The 19,716-nt window shown below is 37.9% G+C and overlaps 1 protein-coding gene across 2 annotated transcripts in view; it reads right to left on the reverse strand.

Moving 5' to 3' along the window:
* LOC128247071 (uncharacterized) overlaps positions 1-19,716 on the reverse strand; it is an 87,015-nt gene that overhangs the window by 30,650 nt on the left and 36,649 nt on the right. For both annotated transcript variants that reach the window (XM_089347235.1, XM_089347234.1), the window contains exons 5-7: positions 14,319-14,465; positions 12,923-13,081; positions 2,678-2,730 (exon numbers count right to left, since the gene is read on the reverse strand). In XM_089347235.1, the coding sequence (XP_089203361.1) occupies positions 2,678-2,730; positions 12,923-13,081; positions 14,319-14,465 (359 nt within the window). The remainder of the gene's footprint in view (positions 1-2,677; positions 2,731-12,922; positions 13,082-14,318; positions 14,466-19,716) is intronic.

Below are 19,716 nucleotides of genomic sequence, written 5' to 3' on the forward strand. Positions count from 1 at the left end.
AACCGCATAGTTACAAATATGCCTTGATTCAGCACTAAGGCCACAGCTCAAATCTTATGACCAAAGATTTTCCATCCGTGACCATACCGTCAATAATAAATTATTAACCAATATATCCTACTTTGAAGACAATGGGGTATTATTAAAAGGAGGTGCAGTTATTATTTCTAGCAGGTCGAGCAATCACATAGAAGCTCCCTCGTTTGTTCGTTAGCAGTGTGGTTGGTGCCGTGGGTCAACGTTAAGTTTGCGCCAAAAGATTAAAGCGATTTGCTTATGTTTTTTAATGTGCTAAAGGATGACTTTAATCTGTTTGTATACCGACTTCTTTCATTAGTAGGAGTCCGCATATTTCGTGAGAGGCAGAACAGAGATAATTAGATTTATTCTATATGACGGAAGAAAGACAAGCCAACTCTAACAAATTTTAAATCAGTAAATAACTACCTGAAGATAACTTAGCCGAGTTATAAGAGTACTGGATAAAATGTCTAATGGTGTCCCTCTCGGTTCTCTGCACTTTGACCTCAAACGCCGCCGAGGTTAACTTTGCTTTCATCTTTTCGGGTCGATCAATCCAGCATTGAAGCCGATTCTTTGTCTTTACATCTCACGTTCTCTCTCTCTCTCTCTCTCTCTCTCTCTCTCTCTCTCTCTCCCTCTCTCTCTCTCTGTTTCATGTACCTGCAATTCAAGATCCAGGATTGTCGCATACTATGTCACTTTGATTCCGCCTGAGAATTACGTTGAGTTAAGAGTACACATGTCTATAGAATGTCCAGCCACACATTTAATATTCGCGAGAATTCGGTTGATCGAACAAGTGATTAATGCTCATCGTCGAAGCTCATGGGGAACCAACAGCTACTGATTTATTACATTAACATAAGATCACAAGGAAAATGGGATGGAATCGATATAATCAAACCAAGTACAAGACTGATATTTTATCTATCGACTTCCGAATGATGAATGGCTGGAATTTAAACACTACATGCAAAGGACATGCGAACACTGCACATGCAAGGTATTTAGTAAAACAGAAGAATCTGAGGAAATGGTGATGATCCACGTTGGCAAATAATAATAATCCTTTCTACTCATATTTGTAGGGAAGGGACTTGTCGATTACATCCACCCCAGTGTTTCACTGGTGCTTAAATTAATCGACTCCGAAAGGATGAAAGGCTAAGTCAGCCTCGGTGGAATTTGAATTCAGAGCGTAAAGAAAGACGAAATGCCGCTAAGCATTTTTCCCGGCGTGCTAACGCTTCTGCCAGCTCGCTACCTTATTGGCAAATAATAATAATACAAACAGTTCGAATTGTGAAATAAGTTCTATGCAGGGAGAAAAGGGAAGTAAGTCTGAACTTTCGAAATTAAATGTTTAGTATTGCAGGTTAATTGATTGAGAATATTGGATGTACGAGCATTTATCTCGATTATGAGTTACCTCAGAGTTCTCCATTTCTCTCATCTCCTTCTAATGATGAATCCTTTTTTTGGAAAGAGTGCCAATAATTGAAAAAGTGGGAGAAATTACCAATATATTACAGATGAATTCGTCGTAAAGAATGAAAATTTTAGCATTTCAGCTTTTTATTCTTCTATACAAAATAGAGAAAATTCGTGATGTTATTAGCCTGTCTGTTATGTACACAGACCCTCGCAATTTTGGGGGGGATTCTGAACGTCATCATACATCACTGGTCCTTATGTCTGTTAATAACAGAATAAATGAAGCACAAAGCTGAAACTGGTGGCATGTTTTCAGACGATATGAAGACAATACTATATTACAAGACATTTAAAACGATAAATGTCGCCCTTTCAAAGCCTTGCCAGGCTCATGGGCCCGGTTTCCCGGTTTCTATGGCGTGTGTGTTCCCCCCAGCTGGATGGGACGCCAGTCCATCGCAGCGTTACTCAAGAAACAGGAAGAAAGAGTGAAAGTTGGGGCGAAAGAGTACAACAGGGGTCGCCACCACCCCCTGCCGGAGCCTCGTGGAGCTTTGGTGTTTTCACTCAATAAACACTCACAACGCCCGGTCTGGGAATCGAAACCGCGATCCTCCGACCGCGAGTCCGCTGCTCTAACCACTAGGCCATTGCGCCTCCGCACAAGACATTTAGTCCGGCACATTTCTACAAATTAAACTACATTTACCATTCTTTGGGATCGCCAAGGAACCAGGCTTAATACACAATAAGGCATTTTGAATCACACACTATTACATCAACTTAAACTATATCCGCCTTTCTCTGTGTAAAGAAAGATACTACCGACATACAGGTACCACCACTTAAACTGCAGTCACCGATCTATATACACAAGGCAGGCTTTTTATATAATGGAATTGATATTGATACGAGATATTGCATAAAGTTAGATAAGAATGATGGAATTTCAAGAACAGCTAGAGACCATTGTGAGACTGCTACTGCTACTGCTGCTGCTACTACTACTACTACTACTACTACTACTACTACTACTACTACTACTACTACTACTGTTGCTGCTACTGCTGCAGACAATGCTGCTGTTACGGCTTCTACTACTACTACTACTACTACTACTACTACTACTACTACTACTACTACTACCAACCTTCTGTTCCCCAAAGAGATTATGACACGGAAGCCTAAAGTGGTGGAATATGAATTTAGGATTACTTACTATTTGGATTTCGTCTTTCAATAAGCAGAGAGCATCGTGGGCATTTCTTGAAGCTGCGTAAGGGAGGAATTGAATATATTGACCAATAATTTCAGTTAGTATATTGTCAGTATACAATGACATTGTGCAGTGTGCATAGTGTAGTGTAGCGTTGTTGTTGTTGTTGTTGTTGTTGTTGTTTTTGCTGTTGCTGCTACTGCTGCTAAAATATTCTAGCCATGGCAGTACCATTTCTTTTTTTCTTTCTTCAGAAATAGCACGATGCAGTATGTCCAATATAGAAGACGAAAATATCTATGGTATCAAGCAACCACGTAGAAGCTCTCTAATTATTCATTGGATACTTACCTTTAGTATGGATTACTGAAAGATCGTGTAGTACGACAAAGAATTGTGCTATTATCATTGTTGTTATGAAGGCGGCGAGCTGGCAGACTCGTTAGCAATCCGGGGTAAGTGCTTAGCGGTATTTCGCCCGTCGCTACGTTCTGAGTTCAAATTTCGCCGAGGTCGACTTTGCCTTTCATCCTTTCGGAGTCGATAAATTAAGTACCAGTTGCATACTGGGTTGATCTAATCGACTGGCTTGCTCCCCACAAATTTCAGGCCTTGTGCCTATAGTAGAAAGGATTATTGCTGCTGTTATGTCTCTGGTTAGCTATCCTCGGGCAAGATCTATGACACCAAGATAATACTCAGATTCATCGTACAATCCTCAGATCCGTTGCTATTGATATACCATATTTCAGTCTTATAGAGGTCCGTAGTGCAAATTTCGACATACATTTACTCTGCGTGTGTATCTACGTGTGATATAAATGCACTGAAGTAGATGGTTGTGCATCTTTTTAGTACACGAGTAGCAATGATTACGCTTTAAGTATGTATGTGTATACCATATGTAGATATGTGATTGTGAGCACATGCTAATACCAAGAAATTTAAATAGGATGCCTTTGGAAGGATTTACAAATTTTCAAGTATCACTAATCGATTGGATTTAAAGGATCGAAGTCAGTTTGCTTTCTTCTTTTTTGGAGAATCATAACATTTCCTGGCTGTTATGCCAATATATCGTTATATAGCTCAGTGCACCTTGATAATAGGTTCAAATGACAATCTGTAGCGTGGCTGCAAGAGCTGTAAGCACATTCTAATCAATTCTAAGATAGTTATAGCATTCCTCTTTGGAAATACGAACAAGCGTAAACAAGTAGGACAAAACTCCATTCATGTGTCCTGTAAAAAATATTATGATCAACCCTGTATCTTGTCAGGGCTATGAATTGTATCTAAATAAAGGTTATGGTCATTGACAAAAACAGTGTGCGTGTCTAATTTTCCCCTATTCTGCAGATCTTAACGTAGCCTTGGCATGTCCTCAACAATATTGACAAGTACACTGGCATGACGAACATAAGTACAAAACCTCTCTTAGAATATTTCTGTAGTTAGTTGTTTCGGTTCTTAGTGCTAGCTGTGGATCATGTAGTAGTAAGTCGTTAACGGCATTAACTGTAGGAGAAGAAACCTTGGCGTGGCGTAATTACTCTAGTATCAATAAGTGAGAGATAAATTCTAATACCTTCCTTCAGTTTACTAGTACTGTCTGTAGATTACGATACCATGTTTCAATTCCTTGAGAACAATTTTGTTGATGAGAAGCTGTTCGACACAGACCCAAATTCTTTTTTCTTTCGTTTGTTATTTTTTTTATGATCTTGGAGAAACATATTCAGACAACCCGTATAAGTTTCTTTACAACATTTCAGTATGATGTGGGCTTGTAGCATTTTGCTATATTTGTTCTCTTGGTTCAGAGGCACGTGTTATCCGTTGAACTGTCAATCCATCTGACACGTCGAGACGTGACATCCATTGTTGTTTTGTTTTAAACAGATTGGCGAGAGTTTCCCTGTATAATCGATTATCAGATCACTTCCAGATGACTTACCATTTGATAGATTTGCAATAACTGTCCGGAGAGTTTCACGTATATTTTAAGAGGGACGTTTGCATAATACTCACTCCATGCATCATTTAATTTCACTGTATCGCAGTTGTGCAGTTTATTTATATCCTAGTTTCATCCCTCCAAAATAACTTCAGATCGTTCTGAGAAGCATTTACAACCTTGATGGAATTACCTCTTTATATGGCGATACACAGTTGGCAGGTTTCATGCAAAACTTACAATTGATACCCTTATCGTTTTGTAATCTCTTACGATAACTAAACTTTTGACATACTACTCATAGTCCTTATTTAAGGGCAATTAGTTGGCTTGTGACAGTCTTTTGTCGACAGGTTCTATTTATTTTGGATATTATCTACCATAAATTAGCAGCTTGTGCTTCCTGAATTCATTATTCCCTTTACATCTTACGGTAGTATCGAACTGTTCATTTTCCCCTACTCTATTGAAGTGGTAATCTAGTTTGGTTCTGTGTTATCATTACGATCTCTTACTCCCACGTCCTGATAAATGTTAAATGCAACACAGAACACTAGAAAATTCAATGCCCGAAAGCTGGAAGCTTCAATTTTGTGCTAGGTATATCATAGATATCATAGATAACATCAAGTCAGTAGGTTTACTATCGGTTCATTTCATAATCGTTCAATCATTTGCTGTTTTTTTTGTTTTTTTTTTCGGGGGTGATGTAAACAGTGAACTTCGCCTCAAGTCTTGCAACGAGATGTGCTTTGAATTGTTGTACCTTACTCATTTCTGTTTGTTCGTAAACGTGTGATGATATCAGACTTGCTTCTTAAGTTATAGTTATCATTTTTGCTTTGGTTCACGTTTTGGAGGCAGAATCTATTATCCTGCTGATATTATTTGCTGTACATTTCTGATAGATATTTTCCAATGTAAAGCAGTAAAGATTTTTTAGACATACGTTGTTTTCTGGCGTAACTGCTTTTCCTTGACATGTAAGTATTGGGGAATATGTTCTGCCCCAGTAGATCTTCATCATCTTCTTCAGTCGAGGGAGATCCCCCAGGATTTTTGCAAAATTTTTATTCAATCTCATATCTACTGGGGTTTCTCATGATAATTCCGCTACTTGCAATAACTGAACCCGGTCTTGCAATGGTTTATATAGTGATTCGGAAATATAAATATTATTTATCAGTTCCATTTTGTTGCTTCATCTTCTCCAAAAGACGATACTCTATGTGTATGTATGTATGTATGTATGTATGTATTATGTGTGGAGGTACAATGGCCCAGTGGTTAGGGCAGCGGACTCGCGGTCATAGGATTGCGGTTTCGATTCCCAGACCGGGCGTTGTGAGTGTTTATTGAGCGAAAGCACCTAAAGCTCCACGAGGCTCCGGCAGGGGGTGGTGGTGAACCCTGCTGTACTCTATCACCACAACTTTCTCTCACTCTTTCTTCCTGTTTCTGTTGTGCCTGTAATTCAAAGGGTCGGTCTTGTCACACTGTGTCACGCTGAATATCCCCGAGAACTACATTAAGAGTACACGTGTGTGTGGAGTGCTCAGCCACTTGCACGTACATTTCATGAGCAGGCTGTTCCGTTGATCGGATCAACTGGAACCCTCGACGTCGCAAACGACGGAGTGCCAACAAAGTATGTATGTATGTGTGTGTGCATGTATGTATGCATGTATGTATGTATGCATGTACATATGAAAGTATGTATATTCTCTTCCATTTTCAATTATTTGAATTGTTCCTGTAAAGAAGGAGCTAGTTTCTAACAAAAATACAAAGCTCCATCGTTGGAAAGCAGATAACAAAAACAAATGCCCATTTTAAACTTTGGAAAAGTCTCGCATATTTTTACTGTTTTACTTACAGATTTCTCGATTTCTTTTTCTAAAATCCCTAGCTTTTTCCATATTGTCACTTAGGTATTTACTCACAAAAACCAAGTGCACCAATTATTATTGGCATAAAAGAGAATTCATAATGTGGATATAAAAATAGGAGGTTTCGAAGCAACCTGTCCGTAGTTCTCCTCTTTCTCTGTGATTTTCGATTGTCCCAAACACAAATATATGCCTCGATATAATTACACTTCATAGAAATTTTGATGGGAAAGTTCCACCAAAATTCCTTGTTAATATTTACGTATGTATTGAATAAGAATGGGGTTCTCTATATCTATTACGGGGTTTCATTTACTCTTTTTTCGGATGGCATTATTTATTTTTTTTTTTTTGTTTTGTGACAACGCCGTGCCGCATAGAAACATTACCTTGACATTTTGGGGCAGCTGCTAATCATGTGTGATGTCTTCCACAGAAATGTATGTATGAGAGAGCAGTGCATGCCATCAAAGTGACACTGGGGTAAAATATACGAAGCCCGATATACCCATCATGGCTACTCGTCTGATAAGGGTACACCAGGCACATGCATCACAACCATATGTGCGCGACATGGTGATCTCATATCAAGATAAACAGCGCATGACCTGTATGTATGTATGTATGTATGTATGGAAGCATTTCTTGGAGTACTTAGATCTAACTTATGATATGTTTCGACCAAAGATTGACCCCGGTCATGTCTGCATATTTGGTTCAATACAACAGCGAGCAGTCAGTCCGTTAACATGTTGAGTCGGTTAGTTATTTTAGCGACATCAGATAAGATATGTAATAGTTTTCATTAGAGGTGATCTTTCAACTACACCGTGTGACGGAATGGGGTGACTGACTTTATTTAAGTGACTTCACACCGCAGCGTAATAATAACAGTGTAGACGAAATTGATATTTATAAAGAACGTTAACAATGTTTGCCCTTGTATTCTTTGGCTTCAGTCATTAGAATATGGTGGATCATATCGACTCAAGTACTTTATGACAGTCTGGTATTATATCATATACATACATTATATATATTATTGATTTGTATTTATCGAATGGTTAGGCTACGGTTACATTTTTTACATAAAGGACTCGACGTAATTAGTTTACACTGGCAAATATTACAATCACATAGGCGCATTTATACACACACACACACACACACACACACAACTAGTTTTCGCAGAGTCTATTTTCATGACATGCGTTAACCGAAATCGGAATCAAGTGATCGCACAACGAACTTTTTAACCATACTGCTATGTCATTGCTTATCTACTTATTGATTTAGAATGTGATTTGATATTGATTTCTTAAATAGATATAGTCTTAAATAAATAGTGATATGAATGACAGAAATATTGGGTTTAAATTTAGGCACAAGTCCAACAATTTCAGGGGAGAGGATAAGTCGATTACATTGACCCTAGCGATCAACTTGTACTTATTTTATCAACCCCGGAATTTGAACTCAGAACGTAATGACGGACGAAATGCCGTTAGCCATTTTACCCGGCGTGCTAACGATTCGGCTAGCTCGCCGCCCTAGGAATGACAGAAATATTAAAATCTTTTCTAGTAGATGGAGGAGGGTGTAAGTACTACGAATGGGGCAATTGGGCGCAGCTGCTTGGACACTAACCATTAGCACGGCTGGCATGACATTCAGCCCTTTTGCCGACAGTTGTTTTTAACGCTAGGGGCAAACACATTCACAGGTGCACACCAAAATATATACATCCAGAGAGAATGAATTGAGAGAGACAGACAGACAGAGGCAGAGATTACAATTTGTTAATTGAACACTAGTGATATAAACACACACACACTTTCTCTCTTTTACTCTCTCTCTCCCTCTTTCTCTCTCTCTCTCTCTCTCTTTCTCTCCTCATACACATAGAGAAATATGCTCAAATGCATAAACATAGAGAAAGAGAGAGGAGAGAGCGGGAGGAGTAATGGAGAAAGAGGACGAAGTAAACATTAAAATACTTGATGTCACATAAATCAGCGTCGAATCAACGACGCCAAATTCACGGCGCCATAACAGCTATGCCAAAACATCTCATAACCTTAACTAATACATTTCAAACGTATCCACCTTTGTCATCAGGTGGTGGTGTATTTTATATCTAATAATAATTTAATTGAACTAGGGTTGAACTAAGCTCTCATCCACGAGGCATTTGATGACGATTTGGCTATCAAGCAGTCACTGATTAGAACGAATGTCCTTTCTGTGTTGATATTTCTTATTAAAAAAAAAATTTTGTGTGAATTATGTATGTATGAGCAGCTACCATCGTTCACACACACACACACACACACACACACACACACACACACACACACACACACCTGTGTGTGTGTTTGGGCGTGGTAGGGTGTGTACAAGTAAGCAGTTATCCCTTCAGATAAATTTGCATACGTTTAGTTCTATTCCCAACTTCACCCCCTGATAGCCAGATGCAACTCGTATAAACACCCACACACTAGCACATACCGCGCACGTACTGACACAGACATGTATATGCGCGTTTTGTGGGGTGCGGGAGACAGGGAAAGAAAGAAAGAAAGAAAGAAAGAATGGGAGGGGGAGGGACGGACGGAACTAAGGAAGGAAGGAAAGAAAAAAAGATAGAAAGGAAGAAAAAGAAGGAAAGAAAGAAAAAGATAGAAAGAAACAAAGAAAGAAAAAAGAGAAACAAAGAAACAAAGAAGCAAAGACAGAAAGGAAAAGATGTTCATAAATTCATATAAACCTCACACACACACACACACACACATATATATATATATATATATATATATATATATATATATATATATATATATATATATATATTGTACATGCATGTATGTCTGTTTATGTGTGTGTGGTGTGGTGTGTGTATGTGTATGTGTGCGTGTATGTGTATGTGTGCATGTGTGTGTAACTAACCGAATACCTGCTTACCTGTCCAACCAGGCATGGTAATAAATGCATATATGATCAAAAAGATTTCACCGATGTAATTCATGATATTTGGAAACACCTGGAAATTGTCACAGCGCATAAAAGTGACTCTTTAGAATTGGGTTTTGCATGAAGATATGTCAAATATTTTTATTCTTATGACTCGTTATTTCTTTCTACCCGTTTACCCCAGGTACTGAATTTACCTTGCAATCAGCTGTCTTTATGATCTTTCTTTAAATTGTTTCAGGCATTGGACTACGGCCACGCTGGAGTAACGCCTTGAAACGTTTTTTAGGTCTGGCACTTATTCTATCCGTATCTATTTGTCGAACCGCTAAGTGACGGGTACGTAAACAGAGCAACAGCGGTTTTTAAGAGGTGGAGAGAACAAACACAGAGACAAAGACGCACACACGCACTTACATACACACACACACACACATAAACACGCACACACAACAATACACACACAAACATAAACGCGCGCACACACACACACACACAGACGCACATACACGTGTGTTATATGTTTTTAGTTAAAATCCTAAGTAAATTCAGGCAGTATTTTAGCAGTATTCTGAATGATGTAAATGGGTAAATGGGTATATAGAACGAGAAATTACGATGGACATAAATGCGTTTGAGATTGGGTGCATGAGAAAGTGAGAGAAGAAAGAGAGCGGGATTGTAGAAAGGAATAAAAAATAAAATAATGGTAAAAAGGGGTAAAAATAATAAAATAAAAATAAAAAATTTAAATACAATAATAATAATAATAATAATAATAATAATAATAAAATAATGCACCCTTTTAAAGCCTAGTCAGGCTCATGGGCCCGGTTTCCCGGTTTCAATGGCGTATGTGTTCCCCAGCTGGACGGGACGCCAGTCCATCGCAGCGTTACTCATTTTTGCCAGCTGAGTGGACTGGAGCAACGTGAAATGAAGTGTCTTGCTCAAGAACACAACGCGTCGCCCGGTCCAGGAATCGAAACCACAATCTTACGACCATGATGCTGACACCCTAACCACTAAGCCACGCGCCTCCACACAACAACAACAACAACAACAATAATAATAATAATAATAATAATAATAATAATAATAATAATAATAATAATAATAAAAGAAAAGAAAAAGTAATGATAGCTATATTATAAATGGGTTTTGTGAGTGAGTGTGTATGAGAGAGAGGAGGAAGAGAGAGAGGAGGAAGAGAGAGAGGAGGAAGAGAGAGAGGAGGAAGAGAGAGAGGAGAAAGGGAATAAAAAGAAAATGAGATAGAGGTAACAGGGTAAAAAATAAAATAGATAAATAAAAGTAAGGGTAATGATATAGATATGTCAGTATTGTATGGGAGTTAGAGGTTAAACGTTAAAGTTTCAGTAGAGTTGGGATGGAAGGCCAATCTAGGTACGATTATAAGGACAATGGTTTAGAGCAGACCTAGGATTTTAACTAAAACCCTGTACCTTCGTGGATGTACCAGGGAAGCACTGACCAACATCCATATCTTCTGGAAAAAGACGAGCCGTGAACATTATTCTTCTGCCTATGTTCTTCTAACTACTTTTACTCTTTATTTTTCTATTTTACTCCTTTATTTTTCTATTTTATTTCTTATAAACTATGAATTTTCTTCCTTGTAAACTGCAAATTTTCACCGTCTAAAATATTCATAGGCTGTGTGGTAAGTAGCTTGCTTACCAATCACATGGTTCCGGATTCAGTCCCATTGCGTGGCACCTTGGGCAAGTGTCTTCTACTATAGCCTCGGGCCGACCAAAACCTTGTGAGTGGATTTGGTAGACGGAAACTGAAAGAAGCCCGTCGTATATATGTATATATATATATATATGTATGTGTGTTTGTGTGTCTGTGTTTATCTCCCACCAACGCTTGACAACCGATGTTGGTGTGTTTATTTCCTCGTAACTTAACGGTTCGGCAAAAGAGACCGATAGAATAAGTACTAGGCTTACAAAAGAATAAGTCCTGGGGCCGATTTTCTCGACTAAAGGCGGTGCTCCAGCATGGCCGCAGTCAAATGACTGAAACAAGTAAAAGAGTAAAGAGTATACCATGTCTCTGCTGACGGTATACCCAGTGCACGAACATGCTAACCAACCACTTGGGTTATCTCAGAAACGGCTGTAGTCACCTTAACCCAAATAAATTCACCCTACCCTAACTAAATTATTCTAAATGACTTGAGGTACTCAAGCCTTAGCTGTGATCTTGGAACCTAACGGTCGACCAACTATAGCACTTACCCAGCGTACCTATTCGTTCAGATCACAAGTGAACTAAACCCCTCATATTTTTCTATATATATATATATTCTTTTATTCTTTTATTTGTTTCAGTCATTTGACTGCAACCATACTGGAGCACAACCATGATGGGTTTTTAGTCGAACAAATTGATCCCAGGACATATTCTTTGTAAGCCTAATACTTATTGTATCCTTTTTTTGCCGAACCGCTAAGTTACGGGGACGTAAACACACCAACGTCGATTGTCAGGCGGTGATGGGGGAACAAACATAGACACAAAGACACATATAGATATATACATACATACATACATACAAGCATACATATGTGTGTGTGTGTGTGTGTGTGTGTGTGTGTGTGTGTGTGTGTGTGTGTGTGTGTGTGTGTGTGTGTGTGTGTGTGTGTGTGTGTGTGTATGTATTTTCGACGAACTTCTTTCAGTTTCTATCTACAAAATCCATTCACAAGGCTTTATTTGGCCCGAGGCTAGTAAAAGACACTTGTCCAAGGTTCCACGCAGTGGGACTGAATCCGGCACCGTGTGGTTGAAAAGCAAGCTTCTTACCAAAAGAATGAGCAATGTCCGTGCATCGTGTGTGAATTTTCCGTTTGTTCCTTTGTTGTGTCTCTGTTCAATTTTTTTGGAACTTTATATATATATATATATATATATATATATATATATATATATATATATATATATATATACAACGGGCTTGCACATAGTTTGCTTTTTACCAAATTCACTCGCAAGGCTGAACCCGAAACCAAATGGTTGCTAAGCGAGCTTCTTCAGCACTCAGTTATTTGCATATTAAATGAAGAACTGACAAAGCATTTGACATACCAGCTTGATAACGCGATAATCGGGGATCGATTCTTGCCCGAGTAGTACCGGTATAGCAAACATACAACCCAGTCAAGCTGACATGTTTCACAATAAATGTAGTTAATTCTTAACGAGAGAGCTGTATAGTAAACGCATTACTTAGGGCGGTGGTTTGGCAGAAATGCTAGGGCGTCGGAAAAAATTTCTTGCCGAAGTCATCTTTGCCTTTATCCCTTCAGGGTCAATAAAATAAAGTACGAGTCAATGTAATCGACTTCTCTCCTCTGAAATTGCTGGCATTGTGCCTAAATTAGAAACACTTATCTTACTTACTTTTCAAAGATTTCGCAATTTCCTTTAAGCTATCCAGTTGCGATGTTGCCATAGCTCTCATTTCGTCATTTGTAGATAACTGGGCCGCCTTGATAGCTAAGAAAGCGCTCATTTCTTCCGTTAAATCGTCCAAGTTGACCTTCTCTTTATCGAACTCAGCTGAAATATATAGTTCGTACAGAATTAGTTTTCAATGAAGATTACTGGTCGACGCTTTTATTAAGGCAAAAAGAAGTAATAACAATATTTTGTTTCACAAACAATGCGTCGAACTGGCAGAATCGTTAGCACCCCGGGCGAAGTGCACAGAGGTACTTCGTCCGTCTTTTACACTCTGAGTTCCTATTCCACCGACGTTGACTTTACTTTTCATCCTTTCGGAGTCGATAAAATAAGTGTCAGTTAAACACTGAAGTCGATGTTAAAGACTTACTCCCTCTCCGAAATTTCGGGCATTATGCCAAAATTTTAAACCAATATTTTGTTTCATAAAGTTTTGGAAGCAAAAGTTGAATCAATCTAAGGTAATTCTTTCTGTGCCGTAAAGTTCCCTACGACTTGCACTCGGCTCCAAATTCTGTAGCCACAAGTGTATACTTGGTAAACATCTTTATAAGAAACAGGATTGTCACAATTTCTCCTGTTGAAAGAATTAAATTTAGTATTGCTAGACAAAGTTTTGTGCAAATTAGTTTCCATTTTGTTATACAAATATTCAATTTAGTATCTTTTGCTAAATATTCCGGCATGGCTGCGTGGTTACGAAACTCATTATGCAACCACGTGGTTTCTAGCTTAGTCCCACTACGTAGCACCTTAAGCAAGTGTCTTTTACAATAGCCCTGGGCGACCAATGCCTTGTGAGTGAAACTATATGGAAGTTCATCGTCGTGTATGTATATATATATATATATATATATATATATATATATATATATATATATATATAGGTAAATAGATAGCTAGAAAGAGAGAGATGCATGTATATAAGGATAGATAGATAGATAGATAGATAGATAGATAGATAGATAGATGTGTGTGTGTGTGTGTGTGTGTGTGTGTGTGTGTGTGCGTGTGTATGTATATATGGATGGATGGATGTTTGTAAGTGTGCAGGTATGTATTTCTTTCTGTGTGTGTTTGTGTTTGTCCATTTGGTTTATGTCCTTATAACATAGCGTTTCGGTTTAAAAGATCGATAGAATATGTTCCAGACTTAAAGCAATAATTACTGAGGCCAATTTGTTCGACTAAAAAACCTTCAAGAATGTGCGTCAGATTCAATGGCCGCAATTCAATGGCTGAGACAAGTAAAAGATGAAAGATAAAGACACCTTCAACACCTCCTCCATGCTGCATATAGTCTTATATCTATTATAAACCCTAACTTTCTTACTTTTCAGAGATTCCAGCTTCCGTTGCAGTCGATGTTCTTCATCCTTGAGTTCTTGTTTTCTTTTTCTAAATTGTTTTATATATTTGACGAAAATGTCCTTTTCATTATTCAAATTGTTCAATTTATTTTCCAATGCAGTAATAACTTCTAAAAACGTAAAAGAAATATTAAATAGTTATTAGTAAATAACGGTTTTCTGCTGGAATGGGTACAGAATAGAATGGACTGTTCTAGTAACTACATGATTAGAATATCGGTCCAGGATTCCCAAATGAAGCCAAATTCCAATATTTGCGACCCCTGGTCCTTTCACTAAGTCATGTGCGCTACATGGGAGTGACCGTGTGGTTAAGAAGCTTGTTTCCTTGGATCTCATTTGTGAAGAAGCTTTCATATTGTTGGTCAGAAAATTCCTCAATAGCAGATATGACTTCATCCTGTATATATATATATATATATATATATATATTGTTGTACTTGGGGATGGTCATATTGCCAGTTTAGCCAATAAAAACACACGCACTGTAAATATACAGTGCGTGTGTTTTTATTGGCTAAACTGGCAATATGACCATCCCCAAGTACAACAACATCTGTTTCAACACACGATTTCACATAAAAAATCTTGCAAAACAAATATATATATATATATATATATATATATATATATATACATACATACATAGTATCTCACAGAAGTATGTACACCCCTGAAAAAATTCAATTAAAATTGCCATTACTCTGATAATATCGAAAAAGATAAAACGAAATTTATGAATATATTGTAGACAGTTACCTCCCTTGAAACCAGATGGCTCATCCATTGGCCACTCAATGGCGCACGCAGTGGTGTTGCATTGTGGGAGAATTAAATCTATAGCTTTTGGATGGCGCAACAAAAGCGATTAGACGTATTTTCTTCCTGCTGCGATTCCAAGTGATGTAACGATCAAACATAACCACCTCTTATGTATATGAATACGAACGCACAGAAACTGTTTTATCTCTCTCAATACAAATACTGTTATTTAAAAATTAAAACGAGTTACGGCCGGATTTGGAAATTCTTATTGTCCCTTTATTCTTGCACTTGGGGAATGTCTACCTTCTACATTTCAGCTTTCTTTGTTAAGAGCAAAAATTTCTAAAATATCATACATGCAAACATTATACAAATTTGGAATACAAAACAATAAACTTTTTCAAAGTATGAACGAAATATTAATTTTCAAACGTTACAAAATTATGTACACCCTAAAGGAAATTTGCTATATTCAAAATTGTATCCACTTATTTTACTAAATTCAGATATCGCTGATGATTTCAATTCTAATAAACCATTTTTCCTAACATTTTTGCATCGGTCATTGTTATTGCATCTACAGGAATTTTGATTTGTGTACCGTGGTTAAAATCTTCTCCATTGTGATTATATTTAATTTGCACAAGAACGGTTTAAGATACAAGTTAATTAGCAAACGAATACACATTAAGGTAAAGACAGTTGCCAAAGTACTTCAGAATTACAAAGCTACTGGACGGCTAAGCAATAAACATCGTCCAGGTCATCCTTCTATTTTAACTGCGCGTGATATTCGCCACATCCAACGTTGGATGATGGACGACAGCCGTCGTACCGCTTCATCTTTGACCCAAGAAGTGTTTTCTGATAGTGGAAGGAGTGTATCGGTCCAAACGGTTCACCAAAGTTTGAACCAGTGTAGTCTTCATGGACGCATTCCTCGTAAGAAGCCTCTCCTCACTATCAGGCATAAATCAAGTGGCCTTTCTTTTGCTGAAACCTATCTGAGTAAAGGGAAAGAGTTTTGGAATAAAATTCTTTTTCCTAACGAGACTAAAATCAACTTGTTTAGGTCAGATGGTATTAAACAAGTATGGTGACAACTAAGTGAAGATAATAGCTACAAATGCACCATGCCTACCATGAAACAGTGTGGCAGAAGTGTTATGCTTTGGGGATACATGAGTGCAGCTGGTGTGGGAGGACTCAAATTTGTTGAGAGAACAATGAATTCAAGGCTTTATTGTAACATATTGCAGAAAGCAATGTTGAAAAGCATCAAGGAACTAGGAAGACATTCCATGTTTCAACATGATAATGACCCTAAACACACTTGACTAAGGTTTTATCAGATAAAAAGGTAAAGGTATTGCCTTAGCCTACCATGTCACCTGATCTAAACCCAATAGAACATATGTGGGATGTTCAGAAAGGGAAGGTTGAGGAGAAAAAATTCCACAATGTAACACAGTTGAAAGACATCATTCAAGATGAATGGATGTCAATTTCATCAGTTATATGTGGAAATTTAGGGTTAGGGTTAGGGTGGTCACATCAAAGGGTGGTCACATCAAATATTGAATATAGCAAATAATCCTTTAAGGTGTACATATTTTTAGTTCGTTTGAAAATTAATATTTCGTTCATATCTTTGAAAATTATTATTGTTTTGTATTCCAAATTTGTATAATGTTTGCATGTATAATATATTCTATTCAGTATACATTTCGTTTATTTTCCTTCGATATAATCAGTGTAATAGCAATTTAACTGAAAACTTTTGGGGGTGTACATACTTCTGTGAGATATGTTTGAATGCGTAAGTACTGGGGCTGATTTGCCCGACTAAAAACCCTTCAAGGCGGTGCCTGTAGCATGGCCGCAGCCCAATGATTGAAACAAGTAAAAGATACCCCACAGTATTTCCAAACTGCCCACTTTACAACACTCTCCGACCTGCTATGGTTAATCCTATGAAGAACATACAGTGTCACAATCTGAACATGTACTCACTCCAATACAGTCTGTTCTTGCATTCCTATCCACTCTGTTTCTGCACGCTTTCTCATTTTGGCGGTGGTCACAGTGGAGACAGACAAGCTGATTCAGGCAGAGCGCAACAGTTAATATTTGTCTTTATTTAATGGTAGTTTGTACTCTAGCGCAGCACTTGTGCTTAAGGTGAGTTCAGTATTTCAGTTATTTATGTGAATATGTCTTTTTTTACTTCTTTATTGTGTGTGTATATATATGCGTGTTTTGTCTGTCTGAACTGAGTGTTTTTAGGATGTGCAAACAAGAGATTGATCCTGTATAACATATAACACCTAGTTTTGCTCGTTAAACACTTAGTCGTAGGAATTAAGTGCAGCCAAAAACGATCCGATTGCCTGTAGCCTCATAAAGAACGCATTAAACAAATTAGAAAGCAGATTGACGTCTGATATGTCCTGAGAGAGACTCAATGGTGTGGCGGTGCGGAGGTAAGTAACTACCAGCGGAACTGAAATACAATTAGAGAGAAAGAGAGGGGAGAGAGAGTGGAAGAGAGAGAGAGAGAGAGAGAGAGAGAGAGAGAGACAGTGAGTACGAGTGGAGTAGACTGGCTGCGAGAAAATTAATAGCTTAAGTGTGAGTTAACGAGCGAAAACGGTAAGAGTAAGGAAGTTGCGTGTTAAACATGATGATGATGAAGAAGAAGAAGAAGAAGAAGAAGAAGAAGAAGAAGAAGAAGAAGAAGAAGAAGAAGAAAAAGAAGAGGAAGAGGAGGAGGAGGAGGGAAATTTTAGTGAAGGAGGAAATATTGCATGATCAGCAAGAAATGGAAGAGTTATAAAAATTACGAGAGAAAAAGCAAGAGACGAAGAATCAGAGAGAGAGAGAGAGAGAGAGAGAGAGAGAGAGAGAGAGAGAGAGAAAGTCTGTAACGGACGAAAGGAAGGCAGACAGAGATGTGTAAGCAAAAATGAATAGTGATGGAAATATTGACAGACCAACAAGAAACAGAAGCTAACAGCATCAGAAAGAAAGAGAGAGAGAGAGGGGGGAGATAGGGAGGAAGAAAGCAAAAGAAAAGAGAAGGAAACAAATAAACAAACATAATCCGGCCTGACAGATGAAAATGGAAAAGCATGGGGCGGTGGAGCCGGAGGTGGAATCTGACATTTCATTTTCGCGCAGTCCGAAAATGTAGATGACAACTGTCCGAGTCACATGATGCCAGGCTTGACATGATGAAGGCTTGACAATTTGTATTCCATCTGTCATTGGTACCCTGAGTCTCCATGAGAAAAACATTTAGCTTCTGCTTAATTCTGACCACCTAGATGCAACTGAGTACTATGTGTAGATGCGATTCACCATTTTTTAGGAGTGGGAGCACAGTGTACTTAACGGATGTTTCGTTACTTACCTGTGCAGAGTTTAAGTCTTTTGAAGGTTTATCAAGAATACAACAAAACTCACAACAAAAGTCACTGTACAGTTAATGATCATCAAAAAACGAGACTCCTCAATCGTCTCATTTCACCTCGGTTAACTTATGTATGTGTGTATTTATGTATGTATGTGTATGTGTATGTTTGTGTGTATGTGTGAGTGTGATAACTTATATACGTTAATAGATAACACATTAAACTGATGATAACTCATAAAGATAACGTGCTAATACGATAATCGATTAGATTTACTGATAACACGTAAAATTATAAGTGATGGCACATTAAACTGATTACTAAACACGATAATCTGATGATAACTGGATAACACGTTAAAACGATAAATGATAGCACGTTAAACTGATAATTAATATATTAGATTAATAATTGATAACAAGTTAAACTCAACAAAACAGGCTTTCGTCACCAGGGATTAATTACACGACAAATCCTTAATACGGCGATTACGAAGAAACAAAAATCAATAAAATCACTGGCATGAAAATATTTATATATCATGAATATATTTTTCAACGATGTTCTCTGATTAAAACAGGAAATAAAGTTCTGTAAAACAATATAGTGAGGTCTCTATATACGAACATATGTTCCGGAACCCTGTTCGTTAACCAAATTATTCGTTACATGAGTCACTGAAATACATGTAAGAAAGAGTAATCCGTACCAAGCCACATCCAAGCTCCACATGAAGGTATGAAGTGATGTTTATTTAGTGGCGAATGGTGGTTGTTGTATTGAGTATGCTACTACACCCAATGCCACCAAATTTCAAACAGGGTTATAAACAAAAGATTTTACATGAGATTTGTGATTAAATTAATGAATAAGGTTAATACTTATAATGAATTTGCCATTTTCGATGGGTGTGCAGCGCACGCCTAGTGAACCCGGAATATATGCCCTTGGTTTTATTTGTTCATTCATCAATAGCAGATACATCATCATCGTCGTTTAACGTCCGCTTTCCATGCTAGCATGAGTTGAACGATTTGACTGAGGACTGGTGAAACCAGATGGCTATACCAGGCTCCAACCTGATTTGACAGAGTTTCTACAGCTGGATGCCCTTCCTATCGCCAACCACTCCGAGAGTGTAGTGGGTGTTTTACGTGCCACCGGCACGAAGGCCAGTCAGGCG

The sequence above is a fragment of the Octopus bimaculoides genome, chromosome 2 (genome assembly GCF_046866305.1).
Source record: "Octopus bimaculoides isolate indiv1 chromosome 2, ASM4686630v1, whole genome shotgun sequence".
In the NCBI taxonomy this organism is placed as follows: Eukaryota; Metazoa; Mollusca; class Cephalopoda; order Octopoda; family Octopodidae; genus Octopus; species Octopus bimaculoides.